A 19812-nucleotide genomic window follows, 5' to 3' on the forward strand; every position below is an offset into this window, starting at 1 on the left:
TCGTGTCCCCTCCCGAACTTTGGAACTCCCAGGCCGACCCCCTCTGAGGCTCTGGCGGTTCTTTAGTTCATTCATACTTTGCGCAAGCATTTATTGAGCGCGTGAGTGCTATGCGAATTGACGGCCGGGAGCTGAGAGTGCTGAATTCAAACGCAGTCCTGCCCTAGTAAATGGTACACTGCAAATTATGGAGCCTCTGAAAATACTTTAGATTTTAATCTTTGGTAGGCCTTTTAACAAAGGAAACTGCATGTTGCACCAAAATAACTGACGCATTCTAACTTAAAACGCAATTTTACATGCGCTGTTTAAAAAAAAAAAATTCACTGGCTCCTAGAGAAGGGCAAAAGTCAATCATGAAAACTTGGGAATAATGGAAGAAGCAATCTCAGCATAGTGTACAGACAGGTATATATCTATGACCTCCAGAAATTTATAGCTAAGGCAGGGAGACTGGCACGGTGGTTCACTGTTTAGAGCACTGGCTGCTCTTCAAGAGGACCTGAGTTTAATTCCCATCACCCATATGGCAGCTCACAACTGTCTGTAACCCTAATTCTACATGATCATGTTGTCTTTTTGGCCTCTTAGGCACCAGGTGTGCATGTGGTACACAGACATACATGCAAGCGAAACATTCATACTAATAACTGTTTAAAAATAAAATTTTAAAAATAGGAAGATTTGCCTGGTGGTGGCACAAGCCTTTGATCTCAGCACTCAGGGAGGCAGAGGCAGGTGGATCTCTGTGAGTTCAAAGCCAGCCTGGTCTACAGAGTGAGTTCCGGGACAGCCAGGGATACAGAGAAACCCTGTCTCAAAAACACAAACAAAAAGCAAAAAGGGAAGGTTTAAAACCAGCCTAGCTCAAGTTTGAGCTTTTAACCATATTTTTTTTTTCAAGATTGTTTTTTGCTGGGTGTGGTGGCACACGCCTTTAATCTCAGCACTTGGGAGGAAGAGGCAGGTGGATCTGTGAATTCAAGGCCAATCTGGTCTACAGTACAAGTTTCAGGATAGCCAGGGCTACACAGAGAAACCTTGTCTCTGGGGGGGGGGGGGACAAAACAAAAAAAATCCTGCAATCTAAGCTATGGTGGTACACACTTTTTTTTGTTGTTGTTTTGTTTTGTTTTTTGAGACAGGGTTTCTCTGTCGTTTTGGTGCCTGTCCTGGATCTCGCTCTGTAGACCAGGCTGGCCTTACAGAGATCTGTCTGGCTCTGCCTCCTGAGTGCTGGGATTAAAGGCTTGCGCCACCACCACCCTACTCAACAACAGCTTTTAAGAAATAAAAGCAAAATGTACACTTAATGGAAAGAAACAGGGTGAAAATGTGGAGTGTTTTGTGACTTTTCACTTGTGTTCAGTGACTGCTGTCACATAGGGCTCCTTTTTCTGCTGGCTTTCTCTTTCTTTTCTTTTTGTTTGTTTATTCAAGATAGGGTTTCTCTGTGTAGCTTTGGTGCCTTTCCTGGAACTCACTCTTAGCCCACAGAGATCCACCTGGCTCTGCCTCCCGAGTGCTGAGATTAAAGGCGTGTACCACCACGTTTGGCTCTGTTCCCTAGTGTGGCCTGGAACACACAGAGACCCTGCCTGATAAGTGATTGGATTAAAGGTGTGTGCTGCCTGACTTTTTTGTTTACTTAAAATGGTCAGCCTTGGGGCTGGAGAGCTGGCTCAGAGGTTAAGAGCACTGACTGCTCTTCCAGAGGTCCTGAGTTCAATTCCCAGCAACCACATGGTGGCTCACAGCCATCTGTAATGAGATTTGGTGCCCTCTTCTGACCTGCAGTCATACATGTCGTATACTAAAATAAATAAATCTTTAAAAAAAATGGCTAGCCTTTCCCCCCTGATCTCTGGGCAAGCTTTATTAAACCACAAATAAAATATCACTACACAATTACTGTATGAGGAGATTAGGAGGGGAAACGTTGGTTGGGATGTAAAAACAACAAATAAAACTATTACTGTTTACCTGATGACTATCAAGAAAGCACTCTTGAACTCCTTTGAACAAGGTACTATCTAAAAAACATTCATATCCTAACACCCCCCCAGGCATATGCCCAGAATGAACGTCATTGGTCCTTATCAATGGAGATGACAACTTCACCCCAAATACTTAGTTGTTCATTGTGGTGGCTTGAAATGGGAATGGCCCCCCATAGGCTCATATATTTGAATACTTCGTCCTAGTTCCAGGGAATGCAAACTCTTCTGACTTAAGCAGGTACCAGGCACACACAGAGTGCACATATAGACATGCAGGCAAAACACTCACATGCACCAGGTGGTGGTGGTGGTGGCGGCGGCGGCGGCGGCGGCGGCGGCGGCGGCGGCGGCGGCGGCGTACGCCTTTAATCCCAGCACTAGGGAGGCAGAGGCAGGCGGATCTCTGTGAGTTCGAAGCCAGCCTGGGCTACAGAGCGAAATCCAGGACAGGCACCAAAAACTACACAGAGAAACCCTGTCTTGAAAACAAAACAAAACAAAAAATCTCATACACACAAAAATAAAATAAACCTTTAACAAAAATCAAGGCCTACTGATCTTATCTGAAAACATAGCCAGGCTGGTAACATGGCTGTGTATACTTACCCATGCAAACCTGAGGCCTGAGTTCAAGCCCTGGAACCGACTTAGCAGAACTAAAATTTCTAGAGCCCACCAAACTCCCTTCTCCCCTCCCCCTCCCCCTTCTACTGCTCCAGCTCTCGCTGCATGTCCTATTCCTTATCAACTGGCTCTGACACCCAGAGCTTCATCCAGACACATCCTCTCACCTACTCTCATTCAAAGTCCTCAGGAAGAGCTCTTAGCAAAACTCAGCTTTTAAACCTGGCCTGAACCTGTCTTTCTTTCCTTCTTTCTGTTATTGTTTTTGCTTTTTGAGACAGGGTTTCTCTCATATAGCTCTGGCTGTTCTGGAACTCACTCTGTAGGCCAGGGTGGCCTTGAACTCAGAGATCTGCCTGCCTCTGTCTCCCAAGTGCTAGAACGTGTGCCATCACCGACCTGAGCCTGAATTTCTAGCTTCATTTCCTCCACATTTCCCTGGACTCTATATACTTAGCCAAGCGAAATTAAGCATGGTCTCTGGAAACAATGAACCGTCCTCCTGCTTGCCTCTGCTACTCCAAGCCACATCTTACTGTCTTTGCCTCCGTATGCCCATGTTTCTCTTGACCTCAGACTCTCCTGCCTGATCCTTACACACTTTCTTTTCTTGGGGGGTGGAGGGGTGGAGGAGGCATTATTGGGCACTGGAACTAGGGCCTTGTGCATTCAAAGGCAAACACTCCATTAAGCTATATCCCCAGTTCTTTTGAGTTTTAAAACTCATTATTGTAGCCCAGGCCAGCAGTGAACCTTCTATCAGACTCCCAAGTAGCTGGGGTTACAGGTCTATAGCACCTGGCTCTGGCCTTGGGCCATCTCAATGGTACCAAGTACCTCTGTTCACATTCCAGTACAATACTGAACAGAACACAAACACACCACAATTGCTTTCATGTGACTTTTCATTACGTAATTCAGTGAGGCTGTTGGACAAGATTTCACTCTGTAGACCAGACTGGCCTTGAAACCTTGGAAATCCTTATGCCTCAGCTTTGAGTCCTGTGATTACAGATGTGAGCCAGCACACCTGGTTTACATTTGTTTTATACTTTAATTACATTGTGTGTATGTGTGTGTGTGTGTGTGTGTAGGAGTGGGGAGGTTGCATGTGCCAGTCAGCAGCAAACTGCTAATAGTTGGTTCTTTCCACCATGTAGGTCCAGACACATCAAGTTCAGGTCATCAGGTTTGGTGCAAGTGTCTTTACCCACTGACCACCTGCTGGCCCTGGTTCTGTTTTTTTTTTTTTTAAGATTTATTTATTATGTATACATCATATATTACTGCATCCAGAAGAGGGCACCAGATCTCATTACAGCTGGTTGTGAGCCACCATGTGGTTGCTGGGAATTGAACTCCCAGACCTCTGGAAGAGCAGTCAGTGCTCTTAACCTCTGAGCCATCTCTCCAGTCCCCTGGTTTTGTTTTTTTGAGACAGGGTCTTGCTGTGGGATGGTCTGTATGTCAAATCTGTTGCTCTGATTGGTCAATAAATAAAACACTGATTGGCCAGTGGCCAGGCAGGAAGTAGGTGGGACAAGGAGAGAGAATACTGGGAAGCGGAAGGCTGAGAGAGAGACACCGCCAGCCGCCGCCATGACCAGCAGCATGTGAAGACGCCGGTAAGCCACCAGCCACGTGGCAAGGTATAGATTTATGGAAATGGATTAATTTAAGCTATAAGAACAGTTAGCAAGAAGCCTGCCAAGGCCATACAGTTATATAAGTCTCTGTGTTTATTTGGTTGGGTCTGAGCGGCTGTGGGACTGGCGGGTAACAAAGATTTGTCCTGACTGTGGGCATAGCAGGAAAACTCCAGCTACAAATGGCGCCCAACGTGTTGGCAAGAGTTTCCACCTAAAACCTGAGAAAAGATTCTAAAACGGAACTAAAAACAGCTTCCTAATTGTCTCTCTCAAATGAGCGGCAGCCTGCCGGTTTGAGTTACTGGCGGGTTCCTGGCGTGTGTGCTTGACCTGCAGTATGGCGGGAATGAGGCCTCTGCAAGTGGCACATTAAGCTGCATGGTGGATTTAGCCTTTGCTAGTACAAAACAAAAAGAGGTTTCTGGGCTACACGCTGCTTGGATAAAAGCATAGACCCACAATGGCTCCCAAAGCTGGCGGAAAACGTACCACCGCCATGTTGGGAAGCTGAAGTGGGCGGAGCCAGCAGCCACAGCGCCATTTCAGGCTTAAAAGGCTGCAGTTTAAAGCAATAAGCTCAAGGAAATATAAAACATAAGCCACATAAAGATGGCTACCACACAGAGAATCTGGATTATGTTCTCTTTGATATTCGTAACTGAAGAAAAATATTTGATTGTAAAAGCTGTTGAGTTATGCCAAAATGTATATTTTAAAGGTACCTTGACTTCAAAATTTGGCTATAAGGATATGTTGCTTTGGAAAAGAGGCTCTGCTTTTGTTTCTACAGAAAGCCAGAGGCTATGGATTTGTTCCAGATTAAGATACATCAGGTTTGACCAGCCAAGACCACCTGAAAGGTCTCCGATGACACCATGGCCCAGATGATCCAACATCCAGTATCGTTTCAAGGCAACTGGCTCAGACAATACGGTCTCACGGACTACTCCATGATCCTAAAATTTTCTTTTTGTCCCCATAAGATACAGCGCCCCCCTCCAGCAGGAAGTAGTAAGAGAAGCTACGCCCAAATTCCCAAATATACCAAGCTGGCTTTGGAGATGTATAAAAGTTAAAACCTTCCTTTTTAAAAAAAGGGGGAAGTGCTGTGGGATGGTCTGTATGTCAAATCTGTTGCTCTGATTGGTCAATAAATAAAACACTGATTGGCCAGTGGCCAGGCAGGAAGTAGGTGGGACAAGGAGAGAGAATACTGGGAAGCGGAAGGCTGAGAGAGAGACACCGCCAGCTGCCGCCATGACCAGCAGCATGTGAAGACGCCGGTAAGCCACCAGCCACGTGGCAAGGTATAGATTTATGGAAATGGAATAATTTAAGCTATAAGAACAGTTAGCAAGAAGCCTGCCACGGCCATACAGTTTGTATGCAATATAAGTCTCTGTGTTTATTTGGTTGGGTCTGAGCGGCTGTGGGACTGGCGGGTAACAAAGATTTGTCCTGACTGTGGGCATAGCAGGAAAACTCCAGCTACAGGGTCTCCTGTAGCTCAGGCTGGTCTCAAGCCAAGGATGACTGTTTCTATGCACCACCTCACCCAATGTATGCAATGCTGGAGAGTAAACCTAGTAAACCTATGCATGAAAGGCAAGCACTCTACCACCAGCTAGGTAACACCACTAGCCCACATTAAACTTTTTTTTTGGAAGACAAGGTCTCAATATGCAAACCAGGCTGGTCTGGAACTCACAGAGATCGCCCAGTCTCTGTCTAAGTGCCCTAACTTACCTTATTGTCACTACATCTAGAAACCAGGTAAGGCAATTAACTGTATCACTATTAGGCAATAACCGGCTCCTTCAGTCAGCAGTCACATTGAAAGGGCACAATGGCAGGCTTGCTAACATCCAAGGTTAAACCTTTCACACAGCTGTCAATGAGAGCAAGATGATTATGGAGACCTAAAGTTACCATTGCTTCTCCAGCTAAGATCTTGAGTTATTGGGGCACTGGCACAGCAGTGAAAAGCACTGGCTGCTCTGCCAGAGGACCCAGGTTTGATTCCGAGTACCCACATGGCAGCTTATAACCATCTGTAACTAGTCCCGGGAGATCTGATGCCCTCTGTAGCCACTTCACACATATCTGAGCACAATACCCTTAAACATAAAATAAAAAAATCAAGCCAAGTGTGGTGGTGCACACCTTTAATCTCAGCACTCAAGAGACAGGTAGATGACCTCTGAGAGTCTGAGGCCAGTCTGGTCTATATAAAGAGTTCCAGGACAGGGTTATAGAGAGACTCTGACTCAAAAAACCCAAAAAGGAAAAATAAAAATGGTGGGGTTTGTTTTGAAACCAAGGGGGCCCAAAGTCTCAAATCCCAGAGACATATTACCATAGTAACTAAGGCATAAGATATATTTCAGATCCCAGTCCTTGTCTCTACCTCTCATGTGACAGTGAACAAGTTATCAACCCCTTGGGAAAATATAGGTCTATACTCACCTCTGAAATTGCTGCAGTCTCTAAAACACAAACAGTTATTCTCCTAACATTTACAGTACCTATTTAGTACCAGCTACTATTCGGAGATTAATTCAAGGTAAGTGCTGCCAGGATACCTTTCCATCCGAGCTGCAATGCTTACAAACATTACCTATGATTATTTGGTAGGACCATATGCTACTCCCACTGCCAGACACGTATGTCCACAGAGACTAGGCCCCAGAGTAGAGGATTATACTTGTACCAGCCACACCCAGAATGAGTGCTGCCCATCAATAGTGACTATTTCCCAGGAAGAGGCTGCTCCTCTTTCCTATGATTCCATGTGGCCAAAGTCAAGCTCTCTAATTTCTCCAATAGCCCAGAGATGCTATCATGACCAGATCACTCAAGCAGGAGCCTCCTAAGAGGAACACAGGGTAGATCACAGGAGACACACAAATCAAGATAGAAACGAGTGGGACTGTGCATTCTTGGGCATCTTTAGCCCAAAGTCAGAAAAGATGGACTTGAAGGGAGGAGTGTATAAATCCAAAGTCCTTTGAAGGCTGGCTGTAAGAGTTTACACACAAAAACTATACAGAAGAATCTTCTACAAGATTCTTTAAAGCTGGGTGTAGTGATGTACCGTCTGTAATCTTAGCATCCTCAGAGGGAAGGCAGAAGTATCGAGATTTCAAGGCCAGACTCAAGATACTAAAAGACAGCACCTAGATGCAGAGGCAGGCTGCTCCCTTGAGTTTGAAGCAAATGTTGTCTACATAGAAGACAAAATAAAATTCCATCAAATCTATCAACTTCTAAGGGACTAATGAGCTTAGTTTCTTTTAGGCTCAGTGTTACTCTGAACAAGGCTTTCTCACGTCCTCTCCACTCTCCAGTCTAACCCCAGGCCATGACACCCAGTAAATAGACAGCGACCTTGGGGATAAAGGTCTTTATTCAACAAAGTTATCTCACTTACAGTAACAAAACAACAAGAGGTAACAATTCCCCCAAAGATCTGGAACAGTATCCACCCATGGCAGGCAGTATGGCCTGCAAAAAAAATCATCTGCAGCCCAGGGTCTCTAGTGGCCACTTAAAGGTCATAGTTGGGGTTCTTCCGGAGGATAACAAAACCTTCCAGAATGGGGGTAACGGGAAGAAACTCCTCAGTGGCCAACTCTGCCCGTTCCCCATGGGCCAGCAACACTGGAGTTGTGTGTGTCTGGAACCCTGTGATGGTTTTAGGCTTCCCAGCCTGGCCCACCACATCCACTGCCTGTGGGATGAGAAAATTGAAGTAAAGGGTTTCCAGTAAAGGGAGAGAAGCAATATCCCCAACCCCCTCACCGTCCACAGCAATATGTCAGAAAGGATTATATATACGCTGTCCAACTTCTACGGTACACCGAGCCCCCCCTTTTCTACCCAATACCTCACCTGCCCCACACGGACAGAAACTGGCAATGGTCGCAGCTCCTCATCAAATGTGACCAGCATTCGGGGCTGCATGGCAGCCACCAGTCCATACAGCACATAGTGGGATTTGCCTAGAATGACTGAGGGAAAGAAGTACAAAGAACAAAGAGCTGTAGACACTGCGGCAAGCCAGGCCTGAACTTTAGGAATCTACCCCAGCCCTAACCCACTAACTTACTAAGACCAAACCTTGTTCCTGTACACCCCACCACTAACCCAAGATGCTTCTACCCTTCTTTGCTCCATCCCTAACCATGAAAATCATTTTCCTAGTTACTAAGGAGTAGATTCATCTTGAAATCTTTTGGGCCAGATCAAAAGTGTGAGAAGTTAAGGTCTCATGAGGCCTCCCACAAGCCCAATGAACCTGTAAAAACAGAGCTAACTTGGGATCTTGCTCCTGACTACCAAGGGGGCCCTGTAAGGGACAGGCGCAAGGCACATGTGCACCACGCCTAGTTTCCAACAGGAACTCACTGTTTCGGACATCCAAGAAGGAAACAAGCACAGTGAGCAGACCAGCCACAGCTACTTGACTCATGAGCTGCCGATCACTGTGGTAGGGGCAGAGGGTCAATGTGCCCTTCCCTAAATGTGTCAGGCCCTGCAAAACACACAGAGGCGTTCAGTCATAGCTGAGAAGACATGGTCCTTCCCAGGCCCTCCTGCATCACCACAGGTACGGCTGCTGCCACACTAGAAAAAGAAGACTCCTATTCTTTACCTGTGCCAAGCGCACCATGAAGAGGTTATTGGGGTCCTTGGCATGATACTGGGCTAACTGGCGTAACATAGCAGCCAGACGAGCATTATTGGTACCTAGAAATAAGAAACATTATAAAAACTTACAAAAAGAACCTTGAATCTTCTAGTCTGTTCAAGATTTTTCCAGTACTCACCACTGCCTACCATGCCCATGGCAAAAATGGAGTTATAGGAAACTTCCGGATCAGCATCATGAGAGAATTTGCTTAGAGTATCCAGGATGTTGAGTCGTGGATTTGAAACAGAGATTAGTGCCAGTGCTAAGGGTACAGCCCTCCGGAGGGTGGGTTCCCCATACCTCAGCTGTGATAAAAAGAAACAAAATTACAGCATGGGAGAAGAGGGAAAAACAAGTTCAGGGCTGAGACAGTTCCATGGGTTAAACTGCCTGCATGAAGACCTGAGTTTAAACGCCTAGAAACAAAAACAAAAACAAACTAGCAGTGCCGACATCTGCAGTCCCAATGCTCCTATGAGAAAACAGAGCAGCGCAGACAGAATCTCTGGAAGCTCTTGGACCAGCTAGCCTGGTGTACTCAGAGGAGAAGTGTGAAGAGAACTGTGGTGGTTTGAATAGAAATGGCCCCCACAGGCTCACATATTTGAGTGCTTGGTCATTATGGAGTGGTGCTACTCAACAGATTAAGAGGTGTGGCCTTGGAGGAGGAAATGTATCACGGGGGTGGGCTTTGGAGTTTCAAAAGCCCAAGGCAGGCTTAGTGTCTCTCTGCCTGCTACCTAAGGATCCAGATGTAGAACTCCCAGTTAATCTCTAAGTGGTTCTCAACCTGTGGGCTGCAAGCCCTTTGGGGGTGAGTGACCCTTTCACAGCGTCACCTAAGACCATAGCAAAACAGATATTTACACATTACAATTCATAACAGAAGGCAAAATTTGTTATGAAGTTGCGACGAAAATAATTTTTTAGAGTTGGGATCACCATAACAGGAGGAACTGCATTAAAGGGTTGCAGCATGAAGAATACTGAGAATCACTGCGCCAGCACCATGTCTGCCTGCATGCCACCATTCTTCCCACCATGCTGATGATGCACTAAACCTATCAACTGGAAGCAAGACCCCTCTCTGTAAGGGTTGCCATGGCCGTGGTGTCTCTTCACAGCAACAGAACACTAAGACAGATACCCTGTCTCAGACAAGCTCTAGGCATGTGTATGTGTGGCAAATCAAGTTCAATTACAGGAATAGGATGATGGGTCAAAGGGGACTCGCTTCTCCACCAAGGAACTCTAAACCACCAAAAGTAGAATTAGCCAGAACTAAGGTACAGCGTGGCGGTACATCACACCCATGTATGCTTAAAGCCCTGGGTTTAACGCCCAGTAAAACACATGCACACACACACATGCACATTCTAGTCTACCCTGTGCTACTCACCAAGTGACCAAAGGTCCGCAGTGCCATCTCTGCACCGATCTCTTCCCCCATTGCAATAAGTGCAATCCCCAGGACAGCTACGCCCTGCAATTCCAGAGGCACAAGAACCAGTCAATTCCAGGAACAAAACCAAGTCATCCCGCTTGACCTGTGGAGGGGCTATCCTGCAGGGACACCTTCCTCTTCATGGACAAAACTCAGTTCTGCCCTTCTGTCCCGTGGCGGTACCGGGGGAGAAGCAGAGGCCAAAGCAAAGGTGCCTCTGCTCCCCCTCCCCTTCCACACCTATCTTTTCTCGGAGCGCCTGCCGGCCCCCACCTGATGTGCTCCCATGTCCGCAGGAGCTTCCTTCTTGTCCTTGTCCTTCTTTTCCTTCTTGTCCTTGTCCTCCTCCTTGTCCTTGGAGTCAAAGTGCTCACTGCAGATGTGGAGGAGCTGCTGCACCTTCAGTACATTCCCAGAGCCTTCAGGGGGGCAGTGAAGGAAGAGATAAAAATGAGAGGACAGCAAGCAAAAGCGTACTCTGTAAATACAAGAAGCCTTAAGTGATCTAAGGAGCAGAAAAACAGACAAAGGGGAAACAGCCCGAGAAGAAAAGGACAAGAGAGAAGCGGAGCGGCTGGGAGACTGAGGCACAGACCTGCATAGGCACACACATCCACCAGAGTGTTGGCAAAACTGCGGAACGGTTCCGACACCACCTCCAGTGCAGCCAGGATCGCCTCGATGGCTTCACCCTTCCCTACAGGAGTCAAAGGGCCCAAGGACACTGGCTTGTATCCAGCTCAGCCTGATGCACAGACCCTCCAAATATGTTTAATTACTGTCAGCTCTTTGATAAAATAAACGTTCTCTCACCCAAGTGATTGAGGCCCAGGCCAAGAGGAAGCCAGCGAGCATAGGTGTCCTTGAGCTCAGTCTCAGATTTCTCCATGATGGTCTGAAGGATGGTGGAAGTGACATCTCCATTGCAGGACCCCACTGCGATCATTCCACAAGCTAGAGCCGTCACACCTGCTACCTAGAAGTAAGAAAATCAGCATTATACACAGTAAGTTTCCTTTCCTTTTCTTTGTTTGAGGCAGGGTCTCACTATGTAGACTAGGATAGCCTGGAAACACAGAGATCTCCCTGTCTTTGCCAGTGTATGCTGGATTCAAGGTGTGTACCACCATGCCCAACCACAGTAAGATATTAAAATGCTTGCTTATGTGTCTTTATTTAAAACCTACTTCTTCTGGTCCACTGTGAGTTATTCTCCCTAACCACACTGGGTAATTGATGTCTGTAAGATCAGTGAATACTTACATGTCAGACATTGTGCCAACCCATTTGCATACTCTTGTTTTATTGCATTTACTTATTTAGCATCTGCGTACACACAGTACATGTGTGAGGTCAGAGGACGATTTGCAAGTCAGTTCTCTCCTTCCACCATGCGGTCATCAGGCTTGACTGCAACCCTAACACCTTAGCTTTGCATATCCCTACATACTTAGTCCTTATAGCTTCTGCTTGGAAGATCCAAAGATTTGGATCATTTTATTCTAAAATCTCTGCTTTTGGCAATCATACAACATTTATCACTAAAATGACTGTGTAAGCAAGAAAATTTAAGGTTAGCTAATGACTAGACGTGAGAATCACTGCTACGACTTACATCTAGAATGCCCCCCAAACCACGTGCAAGACGACCTGGACTGCTTACAAATATAAGGTGGTGGTACTCGTGGAGAGCTTGGGAAGTGGTGGAAACTAAGGGGTGTGGCTCATTAGGAAGTCTTTGAATCATTAGGGGATTCCCTTGAAGGGGACAGTGGGGAAAGAGGGGAGAATGGGGGGAAGGATCCTGGCTCTTTCCTCTCTTTGCTTCCTTGGCTGCTACTAAAGTGAACAGCTTGGTTCCACCATGTGTTTGTCACCATGATGTGTGGCTTTGTTATAGTGACAGAAGCTGGCCAGCGCAGTCATCAACGCTTAACTTCATCAAGTTTCTCTTCCTCATAGACTAAGTGGTTTGCCTGGGGTTTCAGAGGCTGGAGCTCAATACAACACCACACCACACAACACAACACACCACACCACACCACACAACACCACACAACACCACATACCACACCACACCACACACCACACCACACAACACAACACACCACACCACACAACACCACACAACACAACACACCACACCACACCACAACACACCACACCACACCACACCACACCAAGCTTCATCAGGGCTTGCATTCCAGTCTGCTTTTCTCCCCTTTTGGGGGTGGGGAATGAGGTAAGAGTAACAGGGTGCTTGACACACAATTGTATTCTGTAGCCCAGGCTGGCCTGGAACTCACAGAAAATCTCCTGCCTCAATCCCCCAGTACTGAGATAACAGACGTGAGCCACCACATACAGCTTGAAACTGCAGTTCTAGGAGGTTTCACTGGGGTGTCCCCAACCCCAACACACCTCCCCACCTTTTCCACCAGGAAGACTCACCTCCATGCTGGACTTGGAATCTCCCATCACAGGTAGCAGCAGTGTTAGAACATCTTCCCGATTGGAGCCAGCATAGGCCAAGCCTAACCTACAAAGTCAGCAGATAAAGTCCCCGACATATATATACTCAGGGACACAGCAAAAACAACAAAAATAGAACCGGTCACCAACACATTCACCGAGAGCTGGACACTCAACGGCACATGGCAGTCTTTGGCAATGTCTGCTCTAGATTTAAGCTGAGCACTAACAGAAAGAGAAGCAAGCTGGCTCAGAAACCTAAGAACTTAAAAATAAGTAAATAAACAAGGGAAGAGCAGCAAGAAACCTTACCCAAAGATGGAGCCAAGCCTCATGGTATTGCTGTTATGGAGAACGTAGTCTGAAAGCAGTGCCAGGGCAGGGTCACACTCATTCCGGACCCCAGAGTTCACGATACCACAGGCAAGGAGAGCTCCTGACTGCAAACAGCAAAACAGACTTTACTTCAGATGTCTCCCTCTTAACTACAAAGTGTGCAGCGTGGCCTCTGTGACACCTGCATTACCTGGAGTGAAAAACTGCCTAGGTGGTGGTTTCAATTGAGCACGGTCCCCATAGGCTCAACATTTGAATGCATGGTCCCTAGTGGGTCGAATTGTTCTGGGCAGGACTAGGAGGTGTGGCCTTCATGGAGGAGGTGTGCCACTGGGGGTGGGCTTTGAGTTTTCAAAACCCCAAGACAGGCCCAGCATCTCTCTTTGCCTCCAACTTGCAGATAAGACCTAAGTTCTTAACTGCTGCTGCAGCACCATTCCCGCCTGCCTGCTGCCATGCTCCCCACAATGATGGTCATGGACTGACCCTCTGAAACTATAAGCAAGCCCCCAACTACTTTTTTTTGTTTGTTTGTTTGGTTTTTAGAGACAGGGTTTCTCTGTGTAGCCTTGGCTGTCCTGGAACCCACTCTGTAGAACACACTGGCCTCGAACTCACAAAGATCTGCCTGCTTCTGGTCTACAGAGCAAGTTCCCGAGTACTGGGATTAAAGGCATGCACCACCACCACCCAGCTAAAATACTGTCTTTATAAAGGAAGCACTAGACCATGAGAAGAAAAAGTCCCCAGTGAATAAGCTTTGACCAGACTAACCTTGATATAGTCCTCAGAGGAGTACAGGTACTTGTCAATCTGGGTGAGGCCACCGTCCACATCCCACAGCAGAATCATGCCCAGGGAGGCAGCAGCACTCAACATCCCTATGACAAGGAGGACTGTCAGCTTCAGAAGGGCCTACCCAAAGAACTTTTAAAGGGCTCCCCTGGAAACTAACTGTGGACCCTTCTCAAGTAACACCTGACTGTCAGCTGACATCTGACCACATGACAAAAAGAGAAAATTATACCGTGGTCCTTGTTCTTGTAAAGCCATTTGTTGCCATCATCAGTCAGCAGCTTATCTTGACCAAAGGCTGCATTGACAAAGCCATTCACGAAAGAGGAGGCCAGGTTCATTCGGGCAGAATCCACCTGAGAGCCACTGCCACCAAACCCTGTACAAGGGGAGAAAGGAGAGGCAGCTTAGCATAGGACCCGAAAGGAACAATGCCTGCGAGACAGTCCCTGATTTTTGTTGCTGTTTTTGTTTTCGAGATAGGGTTTCTGAGTAGCCTTGGCTGTTCTGGAACTTGCTCTGTAGACCAGGCTGGCCTTGAACTCAGAGATGTGCTTGCCGCCTCTGCCTCCCAAGTGCTGGGATCAAAGGCATTCACCACCACCACCTGGCTTCAGTCTCTGATTTTAAGTTAGTCCCTTAGTCTATGTCTCCAACAGTGACCTGGACACAAAGTTCATGGGAATCTGAAATTCTCTATAAGTGAGTTAGCCAAGATGGTATTCCCAATACAATAGGAACAATTAATAGTCCCTCCAATCCCCACACAGAGCTACTCACGGTTATTCTCTAGGTGGGTTTTGTAGATGTCATCGGGCACCTTGGGCTCCATGATGTCCAGCTAAAGAGAAGCCAGAGGGTCACTCCTGCCTCCCCGGTATTCCCCCAGCTATCCCTTCTGCTATCCAACTGAATAGCAACTTTCACCAGGAGTCTAATGAAAAGTAGGAAGGGGGTAGCATGACAGGTAGAATTTTAACAAAAAGTTTAGGGCAAGAGCAGAGAATCTCACCTCCCGAGCTAAGGCCAAGAAGTTGCTGTTGAGTTGTACATTGGACATGATTTCTGTGAGGTCTTCGTACTCCTCCACATCTTCACTCAGCTCCAGGAACACCCCATGCCGACCCAACATGAACGCCATCTGCTTCTGTACCACCCTGCGGGGAAAGCCATCACACCTTCTCATTTTTCACCTACTACAGGACAGAGAAGCACCTCACGCTCTGACCAGGAACTGCCAAGTCTCTGATTTCCACACAAATACTCATGCACAAACGTATCTCTTCCTTTACCAACTTCTCTACATACACATCCTTGCAGGAGGTGAAAATGTCCTCTACCAGTTCCATGTCATTGAGCATCAGTGCCAATCTCAGAGCCTCAGGGAAGCGGCTGAACTTTCGGAACACACCCAAGGCACAGCGCAGTAGGGCCGAGTTCTCAGGTTCTGGCACATAATTCACACAACTGCAAAGGCAAAAGGAGTAGAAATTCAGGAAGTGCCTTTAACTTATTTAATTCCTTACCCAAATATACACTAAATGCCTGTTTGTACAAGGCAGTGCACTACGTTCCAAGATAGCTAAGGAGGCACAGTTTCTGTCCTCAAGAAATTCATGGCATCAACAAGTAACTACAGCCTAAGGTGACCCCATGACCCTCTGGGAGAAGAGGCAAAAATGAGACTAGCGCTGAAGAAGGCAAGCCTGCTGCCCCTCAGCCATGCTCACTTACCTGGTGAGATAGAGGCAGACCTTTGAGTATGCATTCTCATCTATGTCCTTCTCCAGCATATCTACCTGCTCAATTTCCATGAGCAGGTCACAAGCCTCATGCTCTGCATTATGAGCCATATTGTAGGGAACAATTTCCTTCACCAAGGTAAGCAATGGTTCCCGCTGGGCTTTCTCTGCGTCATCCAGCTCTTGCCACTCCTTGGCCACTTCTCCTGCCAGATGTCTATAGACAGACACCATCATTAGGGAAGCAGTCCCTGGGAGTCAAGGCATTCCGTGTCTGGGGAATTCAATACATCGATATTTTCCCAAGCCAAAAGAATTATGCTTCCAAGTCCCTTCACATTCCCAAGAAAGAAAAGATCTTACCTGACATACTCATGACCCCATGATGCCAATTCCTCCTGGGAGCCCACTAGCCGATATTTGAGGCATTCACGCTCACCACTCATGGTCATGGCCAAAACAGATATGATGTCAGCAGCAAAACACTGTAAGGAAACCAATCTTTTAAGGTCAAACCCAACAGTCCAAGGAAAACAGTATGTGACATTAGAAAATCAAGATCAGTGCCACCAAAATTCACCAAATTCAGTGCATACTAGTTTCTGCACTGAAAATTTTCATGGCTCTAAGCTAGGCCTCACAGAAAGCCTAAAGTTGGTGTTGCCAGCTCCCTCTGACGCCAGCCTAACTGGAAGCAACAAGCAATGGGGAGTCGGAGAAAGAAAAAGGCTCCTGGGCTTGAATTGATGGAGATGGTGATTCTTATTACATCGCCTAGTTTGACTTCAAGAGATGCTGAGTGGCTGGGATTAGAAGTACCCACCATAACCAGCATAAATTCTAATGGTAATAGTAAATTATTAAAAGGCTTTAATAAGTCGAGTGGTGGTGGTAAGTGCTTCTAATCCCAGCACTCTGGAGGCAGAGGCTGGCAGATCTGAGTTTGAGGCCAGCCTGGTCTACAGTGTGTTACAGGACAGCTAGGGCTGCAGAGAAACCCTGTCAGGGACAAAAAAAAAAAAAAAAGAAAAGAAAAGAATTCTTCAACTGGACAGCCCCCCACCATATATATCTGAATTACCTTATTCTCCCCAGGGGCCATGTTCTCATAAATTTCCTTCAGTTTGCCATAGTGTGGACGCAGAAATTTGAGAGGCTTGGGTACCGAAGTCATGGAGGTGGTCGAAGATCGAATCTGTCTTCTCAGTTCCTCCAGAGCTGGTCGGTATAGGGATGTATCCTTCTCCTGATCAGGGGAGGTTGGGGTTCAGACCGAAAGGAGTCACATCCCTCCACATCATAACCCAGACAGAAGCAACTAACACTTTGCTCAAAGACACAGCCGGCTCCTACTTCATGATTCCACAACTCCTGCAAACTGCCTGAGACACAAGACCTCATTCAAACATCCTTTGTCCCCTTTTCCCTCCAATTATCACAATATCTAATATGTGCTATCCAGCTGTCGCCTCCAAATGAGATAGAGCAAACAAGTGGGAAACATCCCCATACACTCCGCGTCGGGTTAACAGTCCTGACTCACCCCGAGTCGCTCCACAAGCATCTCCAGTTCATCTTGAAGCTGCTTGTCCTCCTCAGACTGAAGGGTTGGGGGAAGAAGTTCATTAAACGAAGGGACCGCCACCACATTCTCCTCCCACTCACCCGGGGACAGGTGGAGAGGGCAAGTGCATCCTCGGGAGGGACCAGATGGACAAGAAATGGGAGTGGGGTGAGAAGCAGCCTTGCCGGAAAGGCAGTCCAGCCAGGCAGGCTCTGCATGGAAGCCGGTCTAGAAAATTATGTCAACGACCCACGAAACGGTGGCGCGGGCCGCGGGGGGTGGCAGTGCGGAATGAGGGGGGCATGACGGCAAGGTCTCCTCCCCACTCCGGGTCTCCCGGGTGTGGTGGGCCGCAGGGAGTCGGGCCCGCGGCCTTCGAGGCAGCAGTGACTCAGCCCGCGGCCTCCTCCCCGGGCTCCCGAGGCTGCGCCTCACCAGCTCCTGCTCTTTGTCTTTGTCCCCGGCATCCCGCCGCTCCTTGCCGCTCGACTTCTCGTCGGCGCCAGCGGGGGCCGTCGCCGAGGGCTGCTGGGACTGCACGGGCGTCTTGTCGCGTCCACCCTCCTCCATCTCGGCCACCACTGCCGGCCCGCTGCGCGCGCACCCGCTCGCACCGCCCCCTTTTCTCCCAGACGGCCTCGCGCGGCGCCCTCCAGACCGGAAGCGCCCTGCGGAAGCCGGGCCCCGCCCCCGAGGCAGGGCGGGGAGTTCACAGTTTCGGCCTCCGGCGCGGGGCGGCTGGTGTGGCTTCTCGGTGTCTCTGGCTCGGTCTAGATGCCTAGCGCTCCTCTCCCGGGCCTTCGCCACAGCTGGATGCGTGGTGCGACAAACGGACGGGACTCTCGAACTCTCGACTGAGGTCGGTGTGACGGCAGCGTAATTACGTCTAGCCTCAGCAAATGTGGAAATAGTAACCGCAACACATCCCCCCCGTGAGAATTCCTGATGCTACCCGAAGCTTGCTTATTAGTACAGGCTAGCCTCAAGCTCGCTGAAGCAGAGAATGACTTTAAACCTCATGGTCCTGCCTCTGCCTCGGGGGTGCCGGGATTACAGGCATGAGCCACCACACCCTGCTGCCGCTGGTTTTTAAAACCTATCACTTATGCACTCAGTGCTGGATTCGAGGTACAGCCATCCATTTCCACGGCCAGCGACTTCTCTCCAGCCTTTCGACAGAACCTGGACAGCCCGAAGCTGCTCTGCTGTTCTGTCTTTAGGATGTCCATACATTTTCACGCTGGCTTTAGTTCTCTGTAAGGAATTTCTACCAGTTTCTGTTTCTATGACTTCTATCACAGATCTCAGAATGAGAGAGAGATGAAGTGAGTCACATAGCGCTCAGTACGATGGAGAGGAACTGGATGCTGTGCCATAAAACGGTTTATCAAGCAGCTGATGAGTCCAGGTGAAGATTATATGACAAGTGGTTGGGATATATTACCTTTTTTTTGTAGGTTTAAATTGTTTTGAAATAAAAACTTGGAAAGATGGGAGAACTCAAACTTTAGAAACATGTGATATTAAATCCAAATTCTGCCATGTACCAGCTGTGTTGTTGGGTTAAGCTACCTAAACCTGTTTTTACCTATGTGAAATACAAAAAGTTTCTCTTGTAAGAATGTAACGAGTCCAAAACTCAAGTCCAAGTGGATCAAAGACCTCAATATAAATCCAGTTACTCTGAACTTGATAGAAGAGAAAGTAGAAAGTAGTCTTGAACGCACTGGCACAGGAGACCACTTCCTAAATATAACACCAGCAGCACAGACACCAAGAGCAACAATTACTAAATGGGACCTCTTGAAACTGAGAAGCTTTTGTAGGGCAAAAGACACGGTCAATAAGACAAAAAGACAGCCTACAGAATGGGAAAAGAAGCCGGGCGGTGGTGGCACACGCCTTTAATTCCAGCACTCGGGAGGCAGAGGCAGGTGGATCTCCGTGAGTTCGAGGCCAGCCTGGGCTACCAAGTGAGTTCCAGGAAAGGGACAAAGCTACAGAGAGAAACCCTGTCTCGGAAAACCAAAAAAAAAAAAAAAAAAAAGAATGGAAAAAGATCTTCACCAACCCCACATCTAACAGAGGACTGATCTCCAGAGTATATAAAGAACTCAAGAAACTAGACATCAAAATACTAAACAATCCAATTGAAAAATGGGCTAAAGAGCTAAACAGAGAATTCTCAAAAGAAGAATTACAAATGGCTGAAAAACATTTAAAGAAATGCTTAACATCCTTAATCATCAGAGAAATGCAAATCAAAACAATTCTGAGATACCACCTTATACCTGTCAGAATGGCTAAGATCAAAAACATTAATGACAGTCAATGTTGGAGAGGATGCGGAGCAAAGGGAACACTCCTCCACTGTTGGTGGGAGTATAAACTTGTACTGTGGAAATCAGTATGGAGGTCTCTCAGAAAATTGGGAATCGATCTACCTCAACACCCAGCCATAACACTCTTGGGCATATATCAAAGGAATGCTCA

The 19812-nt window shown here is 47.4% G+C and overlaps 1 protein-coding gene across 1 annotated transcript; it reads right to left on the reverse strand.

The window, feature by feature from the left end:
• Positions 1-7661: 7661 nt before the first annotated feature.
• Positions 7662-18130, reverse strand: Psmd2 (proteasome 26S subunit ubiquitin receptor, non-ATPase 2). The gene is made up of 21 exons (XM_006987751.3): positions 17755-18130; positions 17299-17355; positions 16837-17001; positions 16119-16240; positions 15748-15972; positions 15322-15480; positions 15026-15170; positions 14794-14854; positions 14246-14392; positions 13993-14099; positions 13195-13322; positions 12862-12949; positions 11224-11386; positions 11006-11107; positions 10684-10829; positions 10366-10449; positions 9103-9271; positions 8928-9022; positions 8681-8807; positions 8165-8283; positions 7662-8003 (listed from the first exon to the last, which is right to left on the reverse strand). Exons 1-21 carry the CDS (start codon positions 17887-17889, stop codon positions 7821-7823), a joined length of 2727 nt encoding a protein of 908 aa, XP_006987813.1. The 5' UTR covers positions 17890-18130; the 3' UTR covers positions 7662-7820.
• Between the last annotated feature and the right edge of the window lie 1682 nt (positions 18131-19812).

Source organism: Peromyscus maniculatus, chromosome 12 (assembly GCF_049852395.1).
Source record: "Peromyscus maniculatus bairdii isolate BWxNUB_F1_BW_parent chromosome 12, HU_Pman_BW_mat_3.1, whole genome shotgun sequence".
Classification (NCBI taxonomy): domain Eukaryota; kingdom Metazoa; phylum Chordata; class Mammalia; order Rodentia; family Cricetidae; genus Peromyscus; species Peromyscus maniculatus.

Bases quoted from the DNA above. Each gene is read 5' to 3' on its own strand.
- Psmd2 (XM_006987751.3), bottom strand. From the start codon at position 17,889: ATGGAGGAGGGTGGACGCGACAAGACGCCCGTGCAGTCCCAGCAGCCC. The intron at 15,171-15,321 runs GTATGTAGAGAA...CTTTCCCCGCAG, and splicing joins TTCACCTCCTGCAAGGATGT to GGTGGTACAGAAGCAGATGG. The intron at 9,272-10,365 runs GTGAGTAGCACA...TTTTTATCACAG, and splicing joins TGCGGACCTTTGGTCACTTG to CTGAGGTATGGGGAACCCAC.